Raw genomic sequence first — 18,978 nt, 5'->3', positions numbered from 1 at the left:
GATTATTTTATATCTTGTTTATAATTTGATGTATTTTCCTACAGAGTGCACCAATCATTTTTTTTTATTCTGTGAGCGCTGGAACTTGCTCTTGTATATTTATTCGATTACATGTATATCCATCGTGGGCAAATTTACACTCACTTTGTAAAATGCATAGATACCACCAATAAATTTCTTTTTAGTTCATTAAACTCATTAAATTTGAAGGACACTTAACATGCTTATGATAAGAAAAAAATTATCATTCTAATGATGAAAAAATCCTTCAAGGCTGAGAGTCGGAGAAGCAAATTTTTTAAAATAATTTCTAACAGACAACTCTTTAAAACATTTATTGAAAAGACATTATAAAAAGGTGTTTATGTGTTGCTCAATATTTTTTAAAAAGGGAGAAATCAACCCGTTTTACATTTTCTTTAATGACATGATTCATAAAAGAGATAATCGTTCATACATGTTTATCTATTTCATGACAGTATAAAAAAAAAATTAAAAATTTCCGTACATTTCATAAATTGATACTTTCTTTTTTTAACTTGGTCCACTAATCCTACACCCTTCGTTTTCATAAGCTGTGTGCAATTTTAGTTCAATATAATTACAAACAAGTATTAATATAAATACAATGAAACACACACACACAATAAGGAAACAAAAGTAGATATAATCATATTAATATCGGTTGAGTTCTTTTATATGGGATATCAATGTCTCCCAAAAATCATCAAACGCACACTCTTCCTCTGGATACTCGGAAAAACATTCTTGTCTAACGAGATCTAAGGTTTGAATGGAAATAGATCCATTGCAAACATCAGGAAATAGGATTAAGTGGACAAAATTCAAATTTTCTCTGTCCTCGATAGCTTCCATCCTTGACATATTTAATTCGTAGTCTTGCCATGTGGATTTTAGAAAACTTTTTGTCACAAGACATACAACTCTTTTACTTTTTTGAATAGCTTCCATAATGGCTTCTCCACAAGAAATTCCCGCTGGTTCATCGCGGTCCTTGATATACAACTGAAAACCAGCCTCGTTTTCAAGTCGAGGAATCACATCGGTAAGGACGAATGATAGTTGTTTTGGAGAATATGAAATCATAATATCATATTCATAAGAAGGAGAGTCTGCCTGAGGGATTATTGAATGCCCTGTATATGTTTTGAAACGTTGTTTGAATCTATAAATCACGTATCGAATTTTCCACTTATTTTTCAAGAGAAAAATGCCGAAGATAATACAAAACATAATAGCTACTGCTACTGAAGTGACTATATATATAACTAGATAAGATTTGCAGTTCTTCTTCAGTAACTTTAAGGAATTATCAGCGTCCGAAAAATTAAATTTATGTGAGCTTGTGGATGAACATTCGTAACGTTTAAAATGTACAACACGGTTCCGATAACCAGTAATCCATTCCAGAAAGTGTACACTGTCACAAGAGCAAAGAAACTGATTTCCCGATAAATCGATGGAAAGATTTGTTATTTGAAACAATTTTGTCAAAGACATTTGTGCTTCTTTCCCAAATGTTGTCAGTCTATTTTGTTTTAGGTTAATGAATTGTATACTTTTCATGTGATCCACTTTCACGCGCCACGTCGATAGTTGATTGTTCTGTAAGTTTAATGTTTGTAGTCTTTCCAGGTTTTTAAACATAGGCGCAGAAAGATCAACAATATTATTATAAGATAAATCAAGAACCTTCATTGACACTGTGTTCTTAAAGATCTCTCCCTCCATATCACTTGACAGACTCTTACCAATATCATTTTTGGACATGCGTAACGTCGTCAGGCCTCGTGCGTATTTTAAGAACGATTTTGAAATGTGCGAGCAAAAATTGTTTGAGAGGTCCATAATCTTTATGTTTTCCATGCCGTGAATTGGTCCATCCCAGGAATACAGAAAATTGTCTTGTGCATATATTTCTCTTGCGCCAGTGGCATTTATTCCAAATTCAGGTACAGTTCCGTAAAGCCGACTCATATTTGCATATAAAACCTCCAATGTTTTTGGAATATAAAAGGTCACATGATGCTCATTCCACTTGCTGCCTATGAAATCGTTCATCATAGATTCATATTTGTTTCCTTCTTTTTCCTGAATATCTTCATTGTCAAAATATTGTTTATTTTCGTGTAAAACATCGGTTTTTTCCGCGCATTGTTCAAATATTGATTCGGGGAAAGGTGGTGGACGGAGCTGTACACTTATGTTATAAACACGTATATTTTGTAAAAAGAAATAATCTAAGATATACCTTCCTTGAGTTAGTTTATTTTCTCCAAACGAAATGCTTGTTATTGTGTTTGGCAACAGTCGAAACGCTCCAGGCTCCAGTTGCTCTAGTCTGTTCTTTTCAAAGTAGATTTCGGAAATGTTTGTGTGTTTCAAGTTCTCAAAATGACGTTTCAGAATCTTTGTGCCGATTCCTGACAAACAATTTATTCCATTACCACGCAAAACCCTTATCGATGTTTTGTTTAGGTTATGAGTTATATTTGGGAGTGATGCAAATCCGAGTTGTTTGTTATAAGAAACATCAAGGTGTTCGAGATATTGGAGCTTTCCAAATGCACCTTCTTCAATATCTAAAATATCACAAGCAGACACATCGACGTAGGTGAGTTTAGGCATATTCAAAAACATATTATGTGATATCCTTTGAAAACTGCAATTTCCTGTTATTCCAGATAAATCAAGTTTTTGCAACATAGTAATGTTCTGAAATCCTTTTCCAAATGTTACATTAGCCGGTCCGTCAATTTTAAGGGTTTCTAATGATTTTAATTCGGAGAACACATCGTCTTTAATCACTGTTGGCTTGAATTTGTTTTGTATATTACCTTTTAAACTCAACTCAGTGAGAGAAGTAAGATCGGCAAATAGACCACTGTACACCATTGTTATATTAATCATATTTCGTTCCAAATTCAAAGTTTTGAGATTGGATAATCTATGGAAAGGATGCATAACAAGTTCCTGTATATTATTTTCGGACAAATTAATGTAGGATACATTTCTTGGAAACCCACTGCTTATGTTGGAAATCTCATTATTGCTCAGGTCTATCCATATCACACTGGTGTTAAATACCGGAAGGGTATGGAGTCGTCGTCCAGAACAATCGGCTTTCAGCAGATTGTTAGGAACTTTTTGGCATTTACATTCAGCTGATCCAAAATAGCAGTTGTCCCAGCTTTTCTTATGGAGAGTTGCAAATGCTTTTGTTATAATAAACAAGTGTAAAACAACTTTTTGAAGGGTCCCGCAGAAGAACACAACCATTTTTATCTGAACGGTGTTAAAGCCAAATTTAACGATGATGAGGTAGTATCATATAGAATCTGTATTCGTCCAATTGTACGAAACAAGTAACTTTGTCGGGATTTATGAAAATTCCAAGTAAAGATCTCCGTCAACTGACTCCATACACAATCCTGATATATTTCATGTGGAAAGAAGCATTTACGTCATGGGGTGGGGGCACTATTAGTCGCTAAGTTTACTTCGATTACCTTTAACTCTATTTCCTTACATAATAGCTGAGATTTAAATCGTCGAGAATGCCGATGCCTTGACCGTTTAATTTGAGTCTTCTTAGTTGTAATCAATATAGATATACATGTGTCATGTTTCCTATTTTTTAAATAGCCCTTTTTTATTTAGAACAAACATAACTCCTTGTCATCTATATTCTTTCAAGGTAGGTAGAAGCAATAAGAGGCATCCCTATGCATCTATAATAAGTTATTCGTAATGTTATTTAGTTCTCTTTGCAAAGGAAGATGTAAAGTCGCAAATCTTTATTCAATGTGAGTATATTTGCATTGAATCATACAGTTCTGTTGTTCTATTTATTAATAATAATAGTTTGTCTCAATAAATGATTGCTCGTGAACCCAACACAAATAGCAATCACGGCATCTGAATGCTATAAATTAGAACAAATGATATGCATATTCATTTAAAACGCATTAATATTCTTATTCAACAAGTCACGAGATCGCACATTGATCAAGACTGACATGGTGTTTCCCCTATCTGAAACTTCCGCGTTTTTGCTCTAAGTGTTGATTTTAATGATTGCTTTTGGTGTACTTTATATCGTCTGAACCTGTCTGTCATGCAGGGTAGAATTTTTGTTATGCTACGAAGCCAGTCGTTGCTAATTCTTTTGAATCTGAGAGAACGCGATATCGAAAGTGAAAAATATTATTGAATTGCATATGACATTAAATATGTCAAATCAAAAATTGAAAACAAGTCGATTATTAGAGAAGGTAGTGTCTTTAACAAAAATTTAGATTATTAAAAATTCTAATTTGTACATGACAACAGTTGTCATGTACAAATTTAGATTCTCAGTAATCTAAAAATTTTAAAGGACAGTAGGAAAGGGGACTATAAGTTCCAATACGCTGACCAAACATTTGTTACAACAGATCTTCGTAGCAAAGAGTTCCCGATCCACTCCGCTCCTCTACAACCCTTGGTAGATTTATTCAATGTTTTCAGAAATAGCTCTGTACCGTCTTGCGATTAGGTTAAATTGGAGCAGCTTATATACGTTTTTTTCGTCTAAGAGGTATTAGAAGAAATGGTCGTGTGAAAAAAAGAACAAAAATTAAAAATGATTTTTTAAAAAAGTCATATATTTGTAATTCATTATCGTATGTTATTCAAAGATTACGTAAAAATTGTAATAATACTTATATTAAAATTGTGTATGAAAACAACGAACTACACCGCCAATCAGTAAATTCCCTGCGATCGCCTCGTTTTTGCAACCAATCAGTGAAAGGAATACTTTTATCTATAAAAGATGTAAAAAAAAAAAATCAGAATTTGTAGGGAGTTTTTGACGATTTTTACTGTGCATTTTATCTGTAATCTTTTACAATACCAGCTTGACTGAGGAATCTCCGGATTGGTACATGTAACAATTTCCCTGTTGAGAACAAGCTAGGTACAGCGCAGTGTAAATGTAAACAACCTTGGCTTGTACGAGGGTTGTTCGGAAATTATAGAGACAACACAAATATCTCTCTTTTTGATAGGCGAATTTTTATGCAAATTGGCATAAACATTGACGAATCCTATACAAAAATTGAGCAAAGTTATATTACAAAATAATCAATAAATAATTTTATAGTTTGTTTAAGACAGTACATAAACAAGTCGGTGGTCGAAGTACCCGGCGCTGGCACAAACTCGGAGTTTCAAAAACGTAAACATCTTCTCTTTAAGTATTGTTAGACTTACAATTTTTGATAAAAGAAATCAAATTATGTATGTTCATTTTGCTATTAATTGTAATTAACTTTTGTGTACGTTTTGCTAGTGTTCGAGTTGAAATACGAAGAGAGTACTAAAATATTTACCAAGCAATTAAAATCTGACCGAGACGGTTTATTGGGTTTTGACGTCAAGGCGGCGCAGCAATTATACATAAAACTGGTGTGAATCTCGGAAGAAGACCTTTTTTGGCCAAGAAATTGCGTAAATGAAAACTCTACGATGGAAAGAGGTCAAAAGGTTTAGCTATTCGGGGTTTATTTACCGATTTTTTTTTAACTAGAATAAAAACAAAGGGACTAAATATCAAGAACATTTTAAACAACACAAACTGATTTTAACAGTTCTAAGATATGTACAGAATGAATGTAAAGAAGTTTCACATTAAGTTAACTTTTGAGAAGAAATTATAATTTGATTTTTTCCACAAAAACTAAGAATAGAACGTTTATGTAACTGTTGCCATTTTAAAATAAAAAGAAATGATGAAAATTGAAGAATAGTTCATGTTTTCCGTTCGTTTGTAAGGTGTTTATAACATAGAATCAAGGAAAAAACGTTTAAATGACGTCGCGATGAGTTTGTGCTTAGAAATTTCCGACGCCACTGAATAATGTTTGGTATAAATTTAGAGAGGAAAAAGACGGATTAATAATTGTTTTTCATTATATTTGCCCGGGGGGGGGGGGGGGGCTACAAAACATGTTTACTTAGGTAAGGATATGAAACTCAAATCAGATGACCGTGAAGACTTTTTGGTCATATGTTACAAAAATAACAAATGTAAGACGTTTTGGTCATCATGTTATTGTCGAAAGTCTACAAAAAAAAAATATAAGCTGCCTAGTGTGTTTATATAATTACCACGTTACAGCGGAGAAGCGAGGTAAATCAGAAGCCAGCGTGCGGTGCTAGAAACAAACATTCGGGATTTTCAAAACATTTGTGAGTGCGTTTTCCTCAGAATTTTTACTAATCATTCTGAACATGCAATAAGCCACAAAAACCTTCGTAAACGTTAGCGTATGTGGGCTCTAGCAATAGAAAACAAAGAAACATCCTTGTTTACAGAACACCAGGATCAGCAAGGCAAACCAAACCTTTACAATGTTGAAACCTATATGGATATCTACAGCATTTAACATCCACATCAAGATCAAGATCTTCAACAGCAACGTACTCAGTGTCCTCCTATTTGGTTCAGAGTTCTGGAAACCCTCTCTACTAAATCACCCAGACGTATCCTATATGATTCCTATTAACTCCGGAATGAACCAAGACGCAATGCCGTTCCTGACATTTTTATATTTTTTAAATGGCTGCTGTCAATTTTCTGACCATTTATGGTCCTTACACTTAGACTTTTTCACAGATAGCACTAAGTTAACAGGAGGTGGCGTTTATGTTCATGGGGAATGGACCTATATACCATGGCCATCTCATTGGTACTTTAACACAAGACAGGACATATTTATTTAGAATTGATTCCAATCGTAATGGGCGTATATATATTTCGTGCTCTCATTTGTTGAATTTAAAGCTTTTCCTTCACACAGACGACAATATTGCTCTTGTCCCCATCATCAATTCTAAATCCTCAAAGTCGGACTATCGTGTCTCTTATTAGATCATTAGTATTAAAGTGCTTGCAATTAAATCTGCAAATTAAGGCAGAATATATATCTATATATTGTAATCAAGTAATTGGTTCTATTTCACGATTTCAGTTGGACCGTTTTTCGTCCGCTTGCCCCATCAGTATCACCTAACCCAACATACGTCCCATCAGAGTTTTTTGAACCTTTTATAGACGAGGTTCATAGACTGTTTGACGCATCTATATCAACTAATACCAAGCTTACTAACTCAAAAGGCATGTTGGCCTTTTTTCAATTTCGAAAGTCTTACGAATTACAAGATACAAATCCTTCACCACTTGATTAACTTTATTGCATACATATCTGCATGAAAACGGTCCCATTCACTTTAAATCATACATGTCAGTTATAGCATTTCACTTAAGACATCCCAAATTCCTTCATCATTCAGAAGCTTTCAGAAGGCCTATTTTTGAAGCAGCCTTCTGTTAACATTCGTAGATCCATCACATTATAACTTCTGCATAGAATAATTAAGCCACTCCCAAGCACATACAAGGCTATGCGACTCTAATGTTTACCTCTGATTACATGTTGGCATATGTTGGTTTTCTGCGCGTAGTTGAATTATCCATAACATCTAATGCCCCTCAAGACAGAGTTATGCAATTAAGTGCTGTTTCATTTGCAAATACCATAGAGTTAAATTATTCCTCAAAAGGTATCAAGATGGCAAGGAAGCTACTATACATATAAGTATTCCCATTGACAATGAATCGTAAATCTTGCAACAAGCTCTGACAAAATTTATTTCCATAAGACCACCTACACTTTGTGAATTTCTTTGCTATTTCGAAAGTTTCGATAGAAAACTTCACAAACCTTACAAATTTTTCAGCAGTACTTGCCAAGACACTATGTTACCTTAAAATCCCTCATGCAACGTTCAAGTCGCACTCATTTCGTATTTGGTGCTGCAACTGAAGCTTCCTTAAAAAGTAGGCATAAGGCAGGAGGCATACCAATGGACATCCATGAACTAATTGGGGAGGAAGTGCTAGTACTATGGATTAGTAGACCCAGTATGAAGTGGTGTTGGTGTTGGTGTTGGGAGGGGGGAGGGGTAGCCATGAACCAACCTTAATCATATACATATATGGTACATTATTGTTTATGCATTTGATAACTTTGGCTACTTTCAATGATTGACATTAAAAATTGATTGCATTCATTATTGTGAATAACTTTTTGCTGGAACATTTGTTTGCATTGAGAATCACGATTAATTGAACACTCTGATTTGTTTAGTGTACAGCCGAATACCTGCTCACCAAGTGGGTGCTATGTCGGTTGTTAAACTATTTGGTATATCTTGAGATATGAATAAGCAATGACCAAATCGGCTATCGGTGTTTTGCTGCTGTTATCTTTTATAATTCAGCAATGACTAAACATATAAAGTTAACACACATTTGCTGAAAATAATATAAAACATAAATAAGAGGGAATCATTCCCTGAATATTATGATGTTGTTACTCTGACCATATAGGATCACCTCATAATACTCAGAAAATGATTCCTCATTCCTTAATTATTTTTAAAAGTTTTAAAATGAAATAATTTATTTAAATTCATTGTGTGCATAATCACCACGTATTACAATCGTTTCATAACCGTCTTTAACCCTAGTATTTACAGTATTCAAAAATGTATAGTATTGGCCGATCAATAATTTCCTTTTAACTCTAGAATTAAAAATTATCGTTTTTTCGTCATTTTGATTATGTAAAGAGAAATAAATCCATACAATTTATAGTGCCATGTTATAAAAAAAAGATGGGAAAAATGTATGTTAATATAGATTTTTTTCAATCGGTCAAGGTTAAGGCTCCCTAGTGACGTTTTTAGTTATATAAATATTGATGGATTGAGACGACTTAATACCAAGCTTACGAATTAGAGGTAACAACAAAAACCATGAATATTGAGGCAGCACGAACAATGGGCTATCAACAATATTTCACAAAATTCTGATACAACGCATGCATTTCTTTGTTCTAAAGTGTTCTAAAGAATGAGTTAAAAATTCTAAATATAGCTGTTTATGATAGATTTTTACATCACCATATATAAAACAATCCATATATAATTATACGTCTTTTTAAGTTTTTACTTTCTACTAATTACTAGCTAATTGGGATCTACATGTACATGTTTACCATCCTTTATTGTCTGACTTGAACTATGCATTTTCAAAACCAATCATTCATTTATTTAATCATGGTTATTTATATTTCTTGGCTATATTTACTGATAAGATCCATAGTTTCTATACCTAAGCTTTAATTAACATTGCTATATAATAGCCAATTTATACAAAATTTTTAAAGACGTTGATATACAATGTGTTTAAAAGGAAGTTAACCTGTGAACGTTACGGATGATATCTACATACATACATCTATATACTAGGATATATATATTTATTGAAAGTTTAGGTTAGAATTGTTTATATGGAAGATTTATCTTTCTTTAGTCAAGAATACTATTTTTGTTAATTTTTTTTCTTTTTCAAACGGCAAGAGTTATGTTTCGTTTTCTTATCATGTCTGGTACTGTATGTATTTATCATGCCCTTTGGACTATTTATACTTCTTAATATTTAAAACTATGATCATGTTGTTCTAGAAACTATGTAATTTAACAATATCTGTGATACAGGCTATTATTATCTTCAACGTAGCGTTTTTTGATTTCAATGCTCCATCGTAAGACATTGTCCAGCTTTTAAGCTAGTTTATAATAGCATTGGTAGATGTCTGTGTAATCGCCTAGGGTTCTATCTTTGTCATTTACCCGGTTAACATAATCATTTCATGCCATTGTTTTGTGGGCTTTTTTTTCATTTTGAGTTCACGTAACAAGTTGAAGCTTCGAAATAGGCATTTGTCAAAGCTAATGTTTAAAAAATGAACACATGGAAAAGCTGTAATTAAAAAAAAAGATATAAGCTTATATTCATTGAAGAAAACGAAACGCTTTTCTTCTCCGGTATTTGGAAAAAGCATAAACTTCATGACATTGTTTCAAACTGCATGTAACCTGTATCGATCTAAAATCAATCTCTGAAATCTTTTTTCTAGTACTTTCCTCTTCATCTTTAATGGTACCAAAAACAAACCTTAACCATGTACATACGGAAACCTTCTTTATACAGTGTATATTTATACTGCCGTAAAATTAACTAACTAATTAACGTAGACAAATTTTCTGAAAGTGACGAATGCCAATGAATATGTACACCCCGTTTCAAAACTCAATAAATTTGATTTGAATGTGAAAAATTAATTGTCTTCATCTTTCTTCTCAATTGAGTTCTCATCTTAAATTTAAAAATGTAGTTTATTATAAAACCATGAATTAAAACATCATCAAATAATTTTATATTTATGTGTTCTTATGCTGCACAACATCACCGCAGCTCTATTTTTACTGTCTGATAAATGAACTCAACATTTGTGCATGATGAATTATGTCATTTATGAAAAATGACGAAAAATAAAAACAACATAGTAGGGGATCGGACCCAAAACTGTTCACACAAAATATTAGTTTTAATCAAAGTTATACTATACTAAGTCTCTTAGTATTTATTTGTAAACATTTACAACCGTCTAAAAGTATAGTACAGAGGTCATTGTATGCATTTAAAACATATTGAAGTGTGATACCGGTAATATAGTATTAATCTCATAAACTTATTAGTTCTAGTAAAATAAAATCTTAACATTAAATTTCTCTGACTCTTTCCAGATATTGATAAAAATTATATCAACAAACATAAAATTGATTTTTTTACAATTTGACTGTCATAAACAGTGCAAGGTGGCATCAGGGTATAAAATTCAGCGTTAGCTGAAATAGTTTTATAATACTACTGGAATATTAATTGAAAAGTTAAATATTTTATACATGATAATTTACAATAATATATATCAATTTTACATTGAAGTTTTTAGGAGAGATGGTCGTCTGTTCAAAATACATGCTGACCAAACATGGCAAAGGAACATTCCTACAAAGAAGGAAAAGTCATTCTTCAAACAAATTAAGGCAAGTTAATTAGCACAACCTTCCGGCAAGAAATTGCCAGCCGGATTAGCCGCCGGACTTCGAATTTGCGCCCCTTGATATTTGGGATGTATGAAAAATTTAATAAATGTTTGTCTTACCTCAATACTTTATTAAAGTTCCTTTCATCTTTAAAACTTCAATTAGCCTTCCAGGACTGGTTGCATAAAGGTCCTCAATATAAGCGGTAGGTATATTTTCCGAGGCAGTCCGAATTTCCGCCATGAGTTGCTGTTTTGTGTTAATGAATTCGGCACGGGTTTCCAGTGTTCTTTTTATTTTTAACCAAATGTTCTCGATGATATTTAGGTCAGAAGACTGGACAGGCCATGATGTTGTAATTATATTGTTATTGGTAATGTATTCTTTTACTAAATTGGCTCTATGCACTGGAGCATTGTCGTCTATAAATACATACTAGTATTGCTAATCAGGGAAATGTCTGGCTAAAACGGGCATTTATGTTACCTTCTACATCAGTTAAAGTACATATTCCCTTTATAGATACACATCCCTAGATCATGATACTCAGATGTCATCGCGATGGCGGACACACAAGTTGCGCATTGTATTTTTCGTCGTCTTTTCTCCATATATAAACATTCTTATTTTTTTCAATTACTATCAGGCTTTCATCACCAAACGCCCATTTACTCCAGTCATGCATGATCAACAGTACAGTTCCTCCTCTCCTTACACCATTTACACTGAGTCTTTTTGTTGACCTCGCGAATAGCGACTTTTTTCTTGGCAACCCTCCGTTTATATCCAAGCTCTTGAACTTTTCTTTTAATGGTTTTGGTACAAAATTTATGACTGTTGCCCTCATTTACAATACCTGTTATATCTTTGTATAGTAAGTTCTTCGTCTGTTTTCTTTAACCACGCGCGAAAGTTTGTTTTTATCCCTGTCCGTAAACACTCTCTTCCTTTTATCAAATATTTACGTTAATTAAGTTCAATACATTCTACGATACGCATATTACAAGAAGGTTGCTAACTTCGTCCATCTAGAATCGTTTATCGCAAGAAAGATAACTCGGGACATTAATCTTTTTATTTTCTCTTTCATGTCTTCAATTGTAATGCAATCAGTATGAGTGCCTTCTTTTAGATTCTCCAGTACCCAAGACGATAAAAAAGTTTTCATGTCTTCGCGGCTTGATTAGAATTCATACTTCTAATGAAGTGTATTTTTTTCGAGTTTGAGTGCAATTGCTCTGTTTACGAGCGGAGTTATCTTCCTTGCGATAAACCTTCACTTCCGTTGATTCAAAACTTGCAACTTGTCGATGAAAATTGTCCTAATTCACCCAATAAAAGTATTTACACGGGCATGGCATGCAAAAATTCAGTGATGGGAATTACCGTGCTACGACATAATTTAAGTCACCATTTTTACTGGAAGATGTAGTTTGATAGTACATTTCAACAAATATTCATCGGCAGTGCCTCTCGGCTGGCAGACGAAGTTAGCAACCTTCTTGTATCATATTTGTAGAGTGTCTGATTTTTAAAAAAAAATGTTTGTTTCAGGTAATTTTATGCAATGAAAGTATAAATTAGATTAGAAATATGTTCTAAAAGGATAATTTAATAAAAAAAAAAATGAATAAAGTCCCGGGGTCTATATTATATACTTTGGGGGAGTGGGGGGGGGGGGTCCTGTCCTCAAGCACCTGTGGTTTATTTGACTGATTATTGTATATCTTGTTTATAATTTGATGTATTTTCCTGCAGAGTGTACCAAACCTTTTTTTTTTTATTCTGTCACCGCTGGAACTTGCCTTTGTATATTTATTCAATTACATGTACATCCATCTTGGGCAAATTTACACTTATTTTGTAAAATGCATGGATACCACCAATAGATTTCTTTTCAGTTCATTTAACTCATTAAATTTGAATGACACTTTACATTCTTATGAAAAGAAAAAAATAATCATTCTAATGATGAAAAAATCCTTCAAGGCTGAGAGTCAGAGAGGCATAATTTTTAAACTGATTTCAAACAGACACCGCTTAAAGAATCATTTATTGAAACGACATTATGAAACTTAAGGTGTTTATGTGTTGCTCAATGTTTTTTAAAAAGGGGGGAATCAACCTGTTTCGCATCTCCCTTAATGACGTGATTCATTAAAGAGATAATCGTTCATACATGTTTAACTGTTTGATGACAGTATAAAAAAAATATTTCAAAATTTCCGTACATATCATAAATTGATACTTTCTTCTTTTTTTTTTTAACTTGGTCCACTAATTCTACACTCTTCGTTTTCATAAGCTGTGTGCAATTTTAGTTCAATATAATTACAAACAAGTATAAATATAAATACAACGAAACACACACACACACAATAAAGAAACAAAAATAGAGCTTATCAATTTAATGTCGGTTGAGTTTTTTTATATGGGATATCAATGTTTCCCAAAAATCATCAAACGCACACTCTTCCTCTGGATACTCGGAAAAACATTCTTGTCTAACGAGATCTAAGGTTTGAATGGAAATAGATCCATTGCAAACATCAGGAAATAGGATTAAGTGGACAAAATTCAAATTTTCTCTGTCCTCGATAGCTTCCATCCTTGACATATTTAATTCGTAGTCTTGCCATGTGGATTTTAGAAAACTTTTTGTCACAAGACATACAACTCTTTTGCTTTTTTGAATAGCTTCCATAATGGCTTCTCCACAAGAAATTCCCGCTGGTTCATCGCGGTCCTTGACATACAACTGAAAACCAGCCTCGTTTTCAAGTCGAGGAATCACGTCGGTAAGGACGAATGATAGTTGTTTTGGAGAATATGAAATCATAATATCATATTCATAAGAAGGAGAGTCTGCTTGAGGGATTATTGAATGTCCTGTATATGTTTTGAAACGTTGTTTGAATCTATAAATCACGTATCGAATTTTCCACTTATTTTTCAAGAGAAAAATGCCCAAGATAATACTAAACATGATAGCTACTGCTACTGAAGTTACTATATATATAACTAGACAAGATTTGCAGTTCTTCTTCAGTAACTTTAAAGAGTTATCAGCATCCGAAAAATTAAATCTATGTGAGCTTGTGGACGAACACTCGTAACGTTTAAAATGTATGAAACGGTTCCGATAAGCAGTAATCCATTCCAGAAAGTGTACACTGTCACAAGAGCAAAGAAACTGATTTCCCGATAAATCGATGGAAAGATTTGTTATTTGAAATAATTTTGCCAATGACATTTGTGCTTCTTTTCCAAATGTTGTCAGTCTATTTTGTTTAAGGTTAATGAAATGTATAGTTTTCATATGATCCACTTTCACACGCCATGTCGATAGTTGATTGTTCTGTAAGTTTAATGTTTGTAGTCTTTCCATGCTTTTAAACATAGGCGCAGAAAGATCAACAATATTATTATAAGATAAATCAAGAACCTCCATTGACACTGTGTTCTCAAAGATCTCTCCCTCCACATCACTTGACAGACTCTTACCAATATCATTTTTGGACATGCGTAACGTCGTCAGGCCTCGTGCGTATTTTAAGAACGATTTTGAAATGTGCGAGCAAAAATTGTTTGAGAGGTCCATAATCTTTATGTTTTCGACGCCGTGAACTGGTCCATCCCATGAATACAGAAAATTGTCTTGTGCATGTATTTCTCTTATGCCAGTGGCATTTAATCCAAATTCAGGTATAGTTCTGTAAAGTCGACTCATATTTGCATATAAAACCTCCATTGTTTTTGGAATATAAAAGGTCGCATGAAACTTATTCCACTTGCTGCCTATGAAATCGTTCATCATAGATTCATATTTGTTTCCTTCTTTTTTCTGAATATCTTCATTGTCAAAATATTGTTTATTTGCATGCAGGACATCAGTTTTTTCCGCGCATTGTTCAAATATTGATTCGGGGAAAGGCGGTGGACGAAGCTGTACACTTACGTTATAAACACGTATGTTTTGTAAAAAGAAAAAATCTATCATATACCTTCCTTGAGTTAGTTTATTTTCTCCAAACGAAATGCTTGTTATGGTGTTTGGCAACAGTCGAAGTGCTCCAGACTCCAGTTGCTCTAGTCTGTTCTTTTCAAAGTAGATTTCGGAAATGTTTGTGTGTTTCAAGTTTTCAAAATGACGTTTTAGAATCTTTGTACCGATTCCTGACAAACAATTTATTCCATTACCACGCAAAACCTTTATCGATGTTTTGTTTAGGTTATGAGTTATATTTGGAAGTGATGCAAATCCGAGTTGTTTATTATGAGAAACATCAAGGTGTTCGAGATATTGGAGCTTTCCAAATGCACCTTCTTCAATATCCAAAATATCACAAGCAGACACATCGACGTAGGTGAGTTTAGGCATATTCAAAAACATATCATGAGATATCCTTTGAAAATTGCAATTTCCTGTTATTCCAGATAAATCGAGTTTTTGCAACATGGTAATGCTCTGAAATCCTTTTCCAAATGTTACATTAGCCGGTCCGTCAATTTTTAGGGTTTTTAATGATTTTAATTCGGAGAACACATCGTCTTTAATCACTGTTGGCTTGAATTTGTCTTGTATATTACCTTTTAAACTCAACTCAGTGAGAGAAGTAAGATCGGCAAATAGACCGCTGTACACCATTGTTATATTAATCATATTTCGCTCCAAATTCAAAGTTTTGAGATTGAATAATCCATGGAAAGGATGCATAACAAGCTCCGTAATATTATTATCAGACAAATTAATGTAGGATACATTTCTTGGAAATCTACTGCTAATGTTGGAAATCTCATTATTGCTAAGGTCTATCCATATCACACTGGTGTTAAATACCGGAAGGGTATAGAGTTGTCGTCCAGAACAATCGACTTTCAGCAGATTGTTAGGAACATTTTGGCATTTACATTCAGCTAATCCAAAAAAGCAGTTGTCCCAGCTTTTCTTATGGAGAGTTTCAAATGCTTCTGTTATCATAAACAAGTGTAAAATAACTATTTGAAGGGTCCCGCAGAAGAACACAACCATTCTTATCTGAACAGCGTTAGAGCCAAATTTAACGATGATGAAGTAGTATCATATAGAATCTGTATTCGTCCAATTGTACAAAACAAGTAACGTTGTCGGGATTTATGAAAATTCCTAGTAAAGATCTCCGTCAACTGACTCCATACACAATTCTGATACCTTTCATGTGGAAAGAAGCATTTAAGTCACGGGGGCACAATACTTCGATTACCTTTAACTCTTTTTCCTTTCATAATAACTGAGATTTAAATCGTCGAGAGTGCCGATGCCTTGAACGTGTATAGTTGTGATAAATATAGATACATCATGTTTTCTATTTTAAATAGCCCTTTTTTATTTAGAACAAACATAACTCATAGTCATCTATATTCTTTCAAGGTAGGAAGAAGCAATAAGTGGCATCATTATGCATCTATAATAAGTTATTCGTAATGTTATTTAGTTCTCTTTGCAAAGGAAGATGTAAGGTCGCAAATCTTTATTCAATGTGAGTATATTTGCATTGCTGTTGTTTTAATTATCAATAATAATAGGTTGTCTCAATAAATGATCGCTCGTGAAAGCAATATAAATAGCAATCACGGCATCTGAATGCTATATAGTAGAACTAACAATGTGCATATTCATTTAAAATGCATTAATATTCGTATACAACAAGTCACGAGATCGCTCATTGATCAAGACTGACATGGTGTTTCCCCTATCTGAAACTTCCGCGTTTCTGCTCTGATTGTTGATTTTAATAATTGCTTTTGGTGTACTTACATGTATATCGACTGAACCTGTCTTGCAGGGTAGATATTTATGCATTGCCACGAAGCCAATCGTTGTTAATTCTTTTGAATCTGAGAGAACACGATATTGAAAGTGAAAATTATTATTGAATAGTCTATGACATTAAATCTGTCAAATATATCAAATCAAATATTGAAAACAAGACGATTATTAGAGAAGGGGGGAAAGGGGACTGTATGTGCCAATACGCCGACAAAACATTTGTTACAACAAATCTTCGCTAGCGAAGAGTTCACGATCCACTCTGCTCCTCTACAACCCTTGGTAGATTTATCCAATGTTTTCAGATATAGCTCGGCAGCGTCTTGCGATAAGGTTAAATTGGAGCAGCTTATATACGTTTTTTCGTCCAAGAGGTATTAAAAGAAATAGTCTGAATTGTAGGGAGTTTGTGACGATTTTTACTGAGTATTTCATCTGTAATCTTTTACAATACCAGCATGACTGAGAAATCTCCGAATTGGTACATGTAACCATTTTTCTGTCGAGTTACAAGCCAGGTACAGCGCAGTGTAAATATAAACAAGCTAGGCTTGTACTAAGGGTTGTTCGGAAATTATTGAGACAACACAAATATCTCTCTTTTTGATTGGCAAATTTTTATGAACATTGGCATAAATATTGAAGAATCCTAAACAGATAATTAAGCAAAGTAATATTTCAAAATAATAAATAGTTTGTTTATGACAGTACATAAACAAGTCGGTGGTCGAAGTACCTGGCGCTGGCACAAACTCAGAGTTTCAAAAACGTAAACATCTTCTCTTTAAGTGTTGTTAGACTTACAATTCTTGATAAAAGAAATCATATTATGTATGTTCATTTTGCTATTTATTGTGATAAACGTTTGTGTACGTTTTGCTAGTGTTGGAGTTGAAATACGAAGAGAGTACTTAAATATTTACCAAGCAATTAAAATTTGACTGAGACGGTTTATTGAATTAACATAAAACTGGTGTGAATCTCGGAAGAAGACCTTTTTGGCCAAGAAATTGCGTAAATGAAAACTCTACGATGGAAAGATTCAAAAGTTTTAGTTAATCGGGGTTTATTTACCGATTTTTTAACTAGAATTAAAACAAATGGACTAAATATCAAGTACTTTCTATAACACCACAAACTGATTTTAACAGTTCTAAAATATGTACAGAATGAATGTAAAGAAGTTTCACATTAAGTTAACTTTTGGGAAGAAATAATTCGATTTTTAACCGGGTTTTCCAACGGAAAAATCCGGTTATTAAAATGGTGAAAATGGCGGGCGGGCGGGCGGCTGCCAAAAGGGTACCCTCATTGTACGGATAACTCCTCCTACAGTTTTCAAGATAGGAAGTTGTTCTTTTGCAGGTCAATTGTACATATATCAGAGGTGTGCATATTGCTAGGATTTTGATTTCCGATAATTTATCGAAAAAATACCAGCTTTTGAACTTAGTCATTTTTTGGCAAAATATTGCATATAGGGTACCCTCATTGTACGGATAACTCCTCCTACAGTTCTCAAGATAGGAAGTTGTTCTTTTGCAGATCAATTGTACATATATCAGAGATGTGCATATTGCTAGGATTTTGATTTCCGATAATTAATCGAAAAAATATTAGCTTTTGAACTTAGTCATTTTTGGCAAAATATTGCATATAGGGTACCCTCATTGTACGGATAACTCCTCCTACAGTTTTCAAGATAGGAAGTTGTTCTTTTGCAGGTCAATTGTACATATATCAGAGGTGTGCATATTGCTAGGATTTTGAATTCCGATAATTTATCGAAAAAATACCAGCTTTTGAACTTAGTCATTTTTTGGCAAAATATTGCATATAGGGTACCCTCATTGTACGGATAACTCCTCCTACAGTTCTCAAGATAGGAAGTTGTTCTTTTGCAGATCAATTGTACATATCTTAGAGGGGTGCATATTGCTAGGATTTTGATTTCCGATTATTTATGAAAAAAATACTAGCTTTTTTGGCAAAATGTTGCATATACATGTAGGGTACTCCTTTTCACTGGATAAGGGTTGACATGGATTATGGATACAGTTTACATAAAAGAAAACCCGGTTTGCTGTCACATTGACAGCTTTTCACTTGTTTCCACAAGAATTAAGAATAAAAAGTTGATGTAACTG

At 33.4% G+C, this 18,978-nt stretch overlaps 2 protein-coding genes across 2 annotated transcripts; both read right to left on the bottom strand.

The window, feature by feature from the left end:
• Positions 1–333: 333 nt before the first annotated feature.
• Positions 334–3,458, bottom strand: LOC128186340 (toll-like receptor 4). The gene has a single exon (XM_052856143.1). It carries the CDS (start codon positions 3,298–3,300, stop codon positions 676–678), a length of 2,625 nt encoding a protein of 874 aa, XP_052712103.1. The 5' UTR covers positions 3,301–3,458; the 3' UTR covers positions 334–675.
• A 9,525-nt stretch (positions 3,459–12,983) lies between these two features.
• Positions 12,984–16,239, bottom strand: LOC128184366 (toll-like receptor 4). Its single transcript, XM_052853808.1, has one exon. It carries the CDS (start codon positions 16,052–16,054, stop codon positions 13,430–13,432), a length of 2,625 nt encoding a protein of 874 aa, XP_052709768.1. The 5' UTR covers positions 16,055–16,239; the 3' UTR covers positions 12,984–13,429.
• Between the last annotated feature and the right edge of the window lie 2,739 nt (positions 16,240–18,978).

This window comes from Crassostrea angulata, chromosome 5, assembly GCF_025612915.1.
Source record: "Crassostrea angulata isolate pt1a10 chromosome 5, ASM2561291v2, whole genome shotgun sequence".
Lineage (NCBI taxonomy): Eukaryota > Metazoa > Mollusca > Bivalvia > Ostreida > Ostreidae > Magallana > Magallana angulata.
Note: the sequence above shows the minus strand (reverse complement) of the source record. Positions and strands in the feature narration are given on the sequence as shown.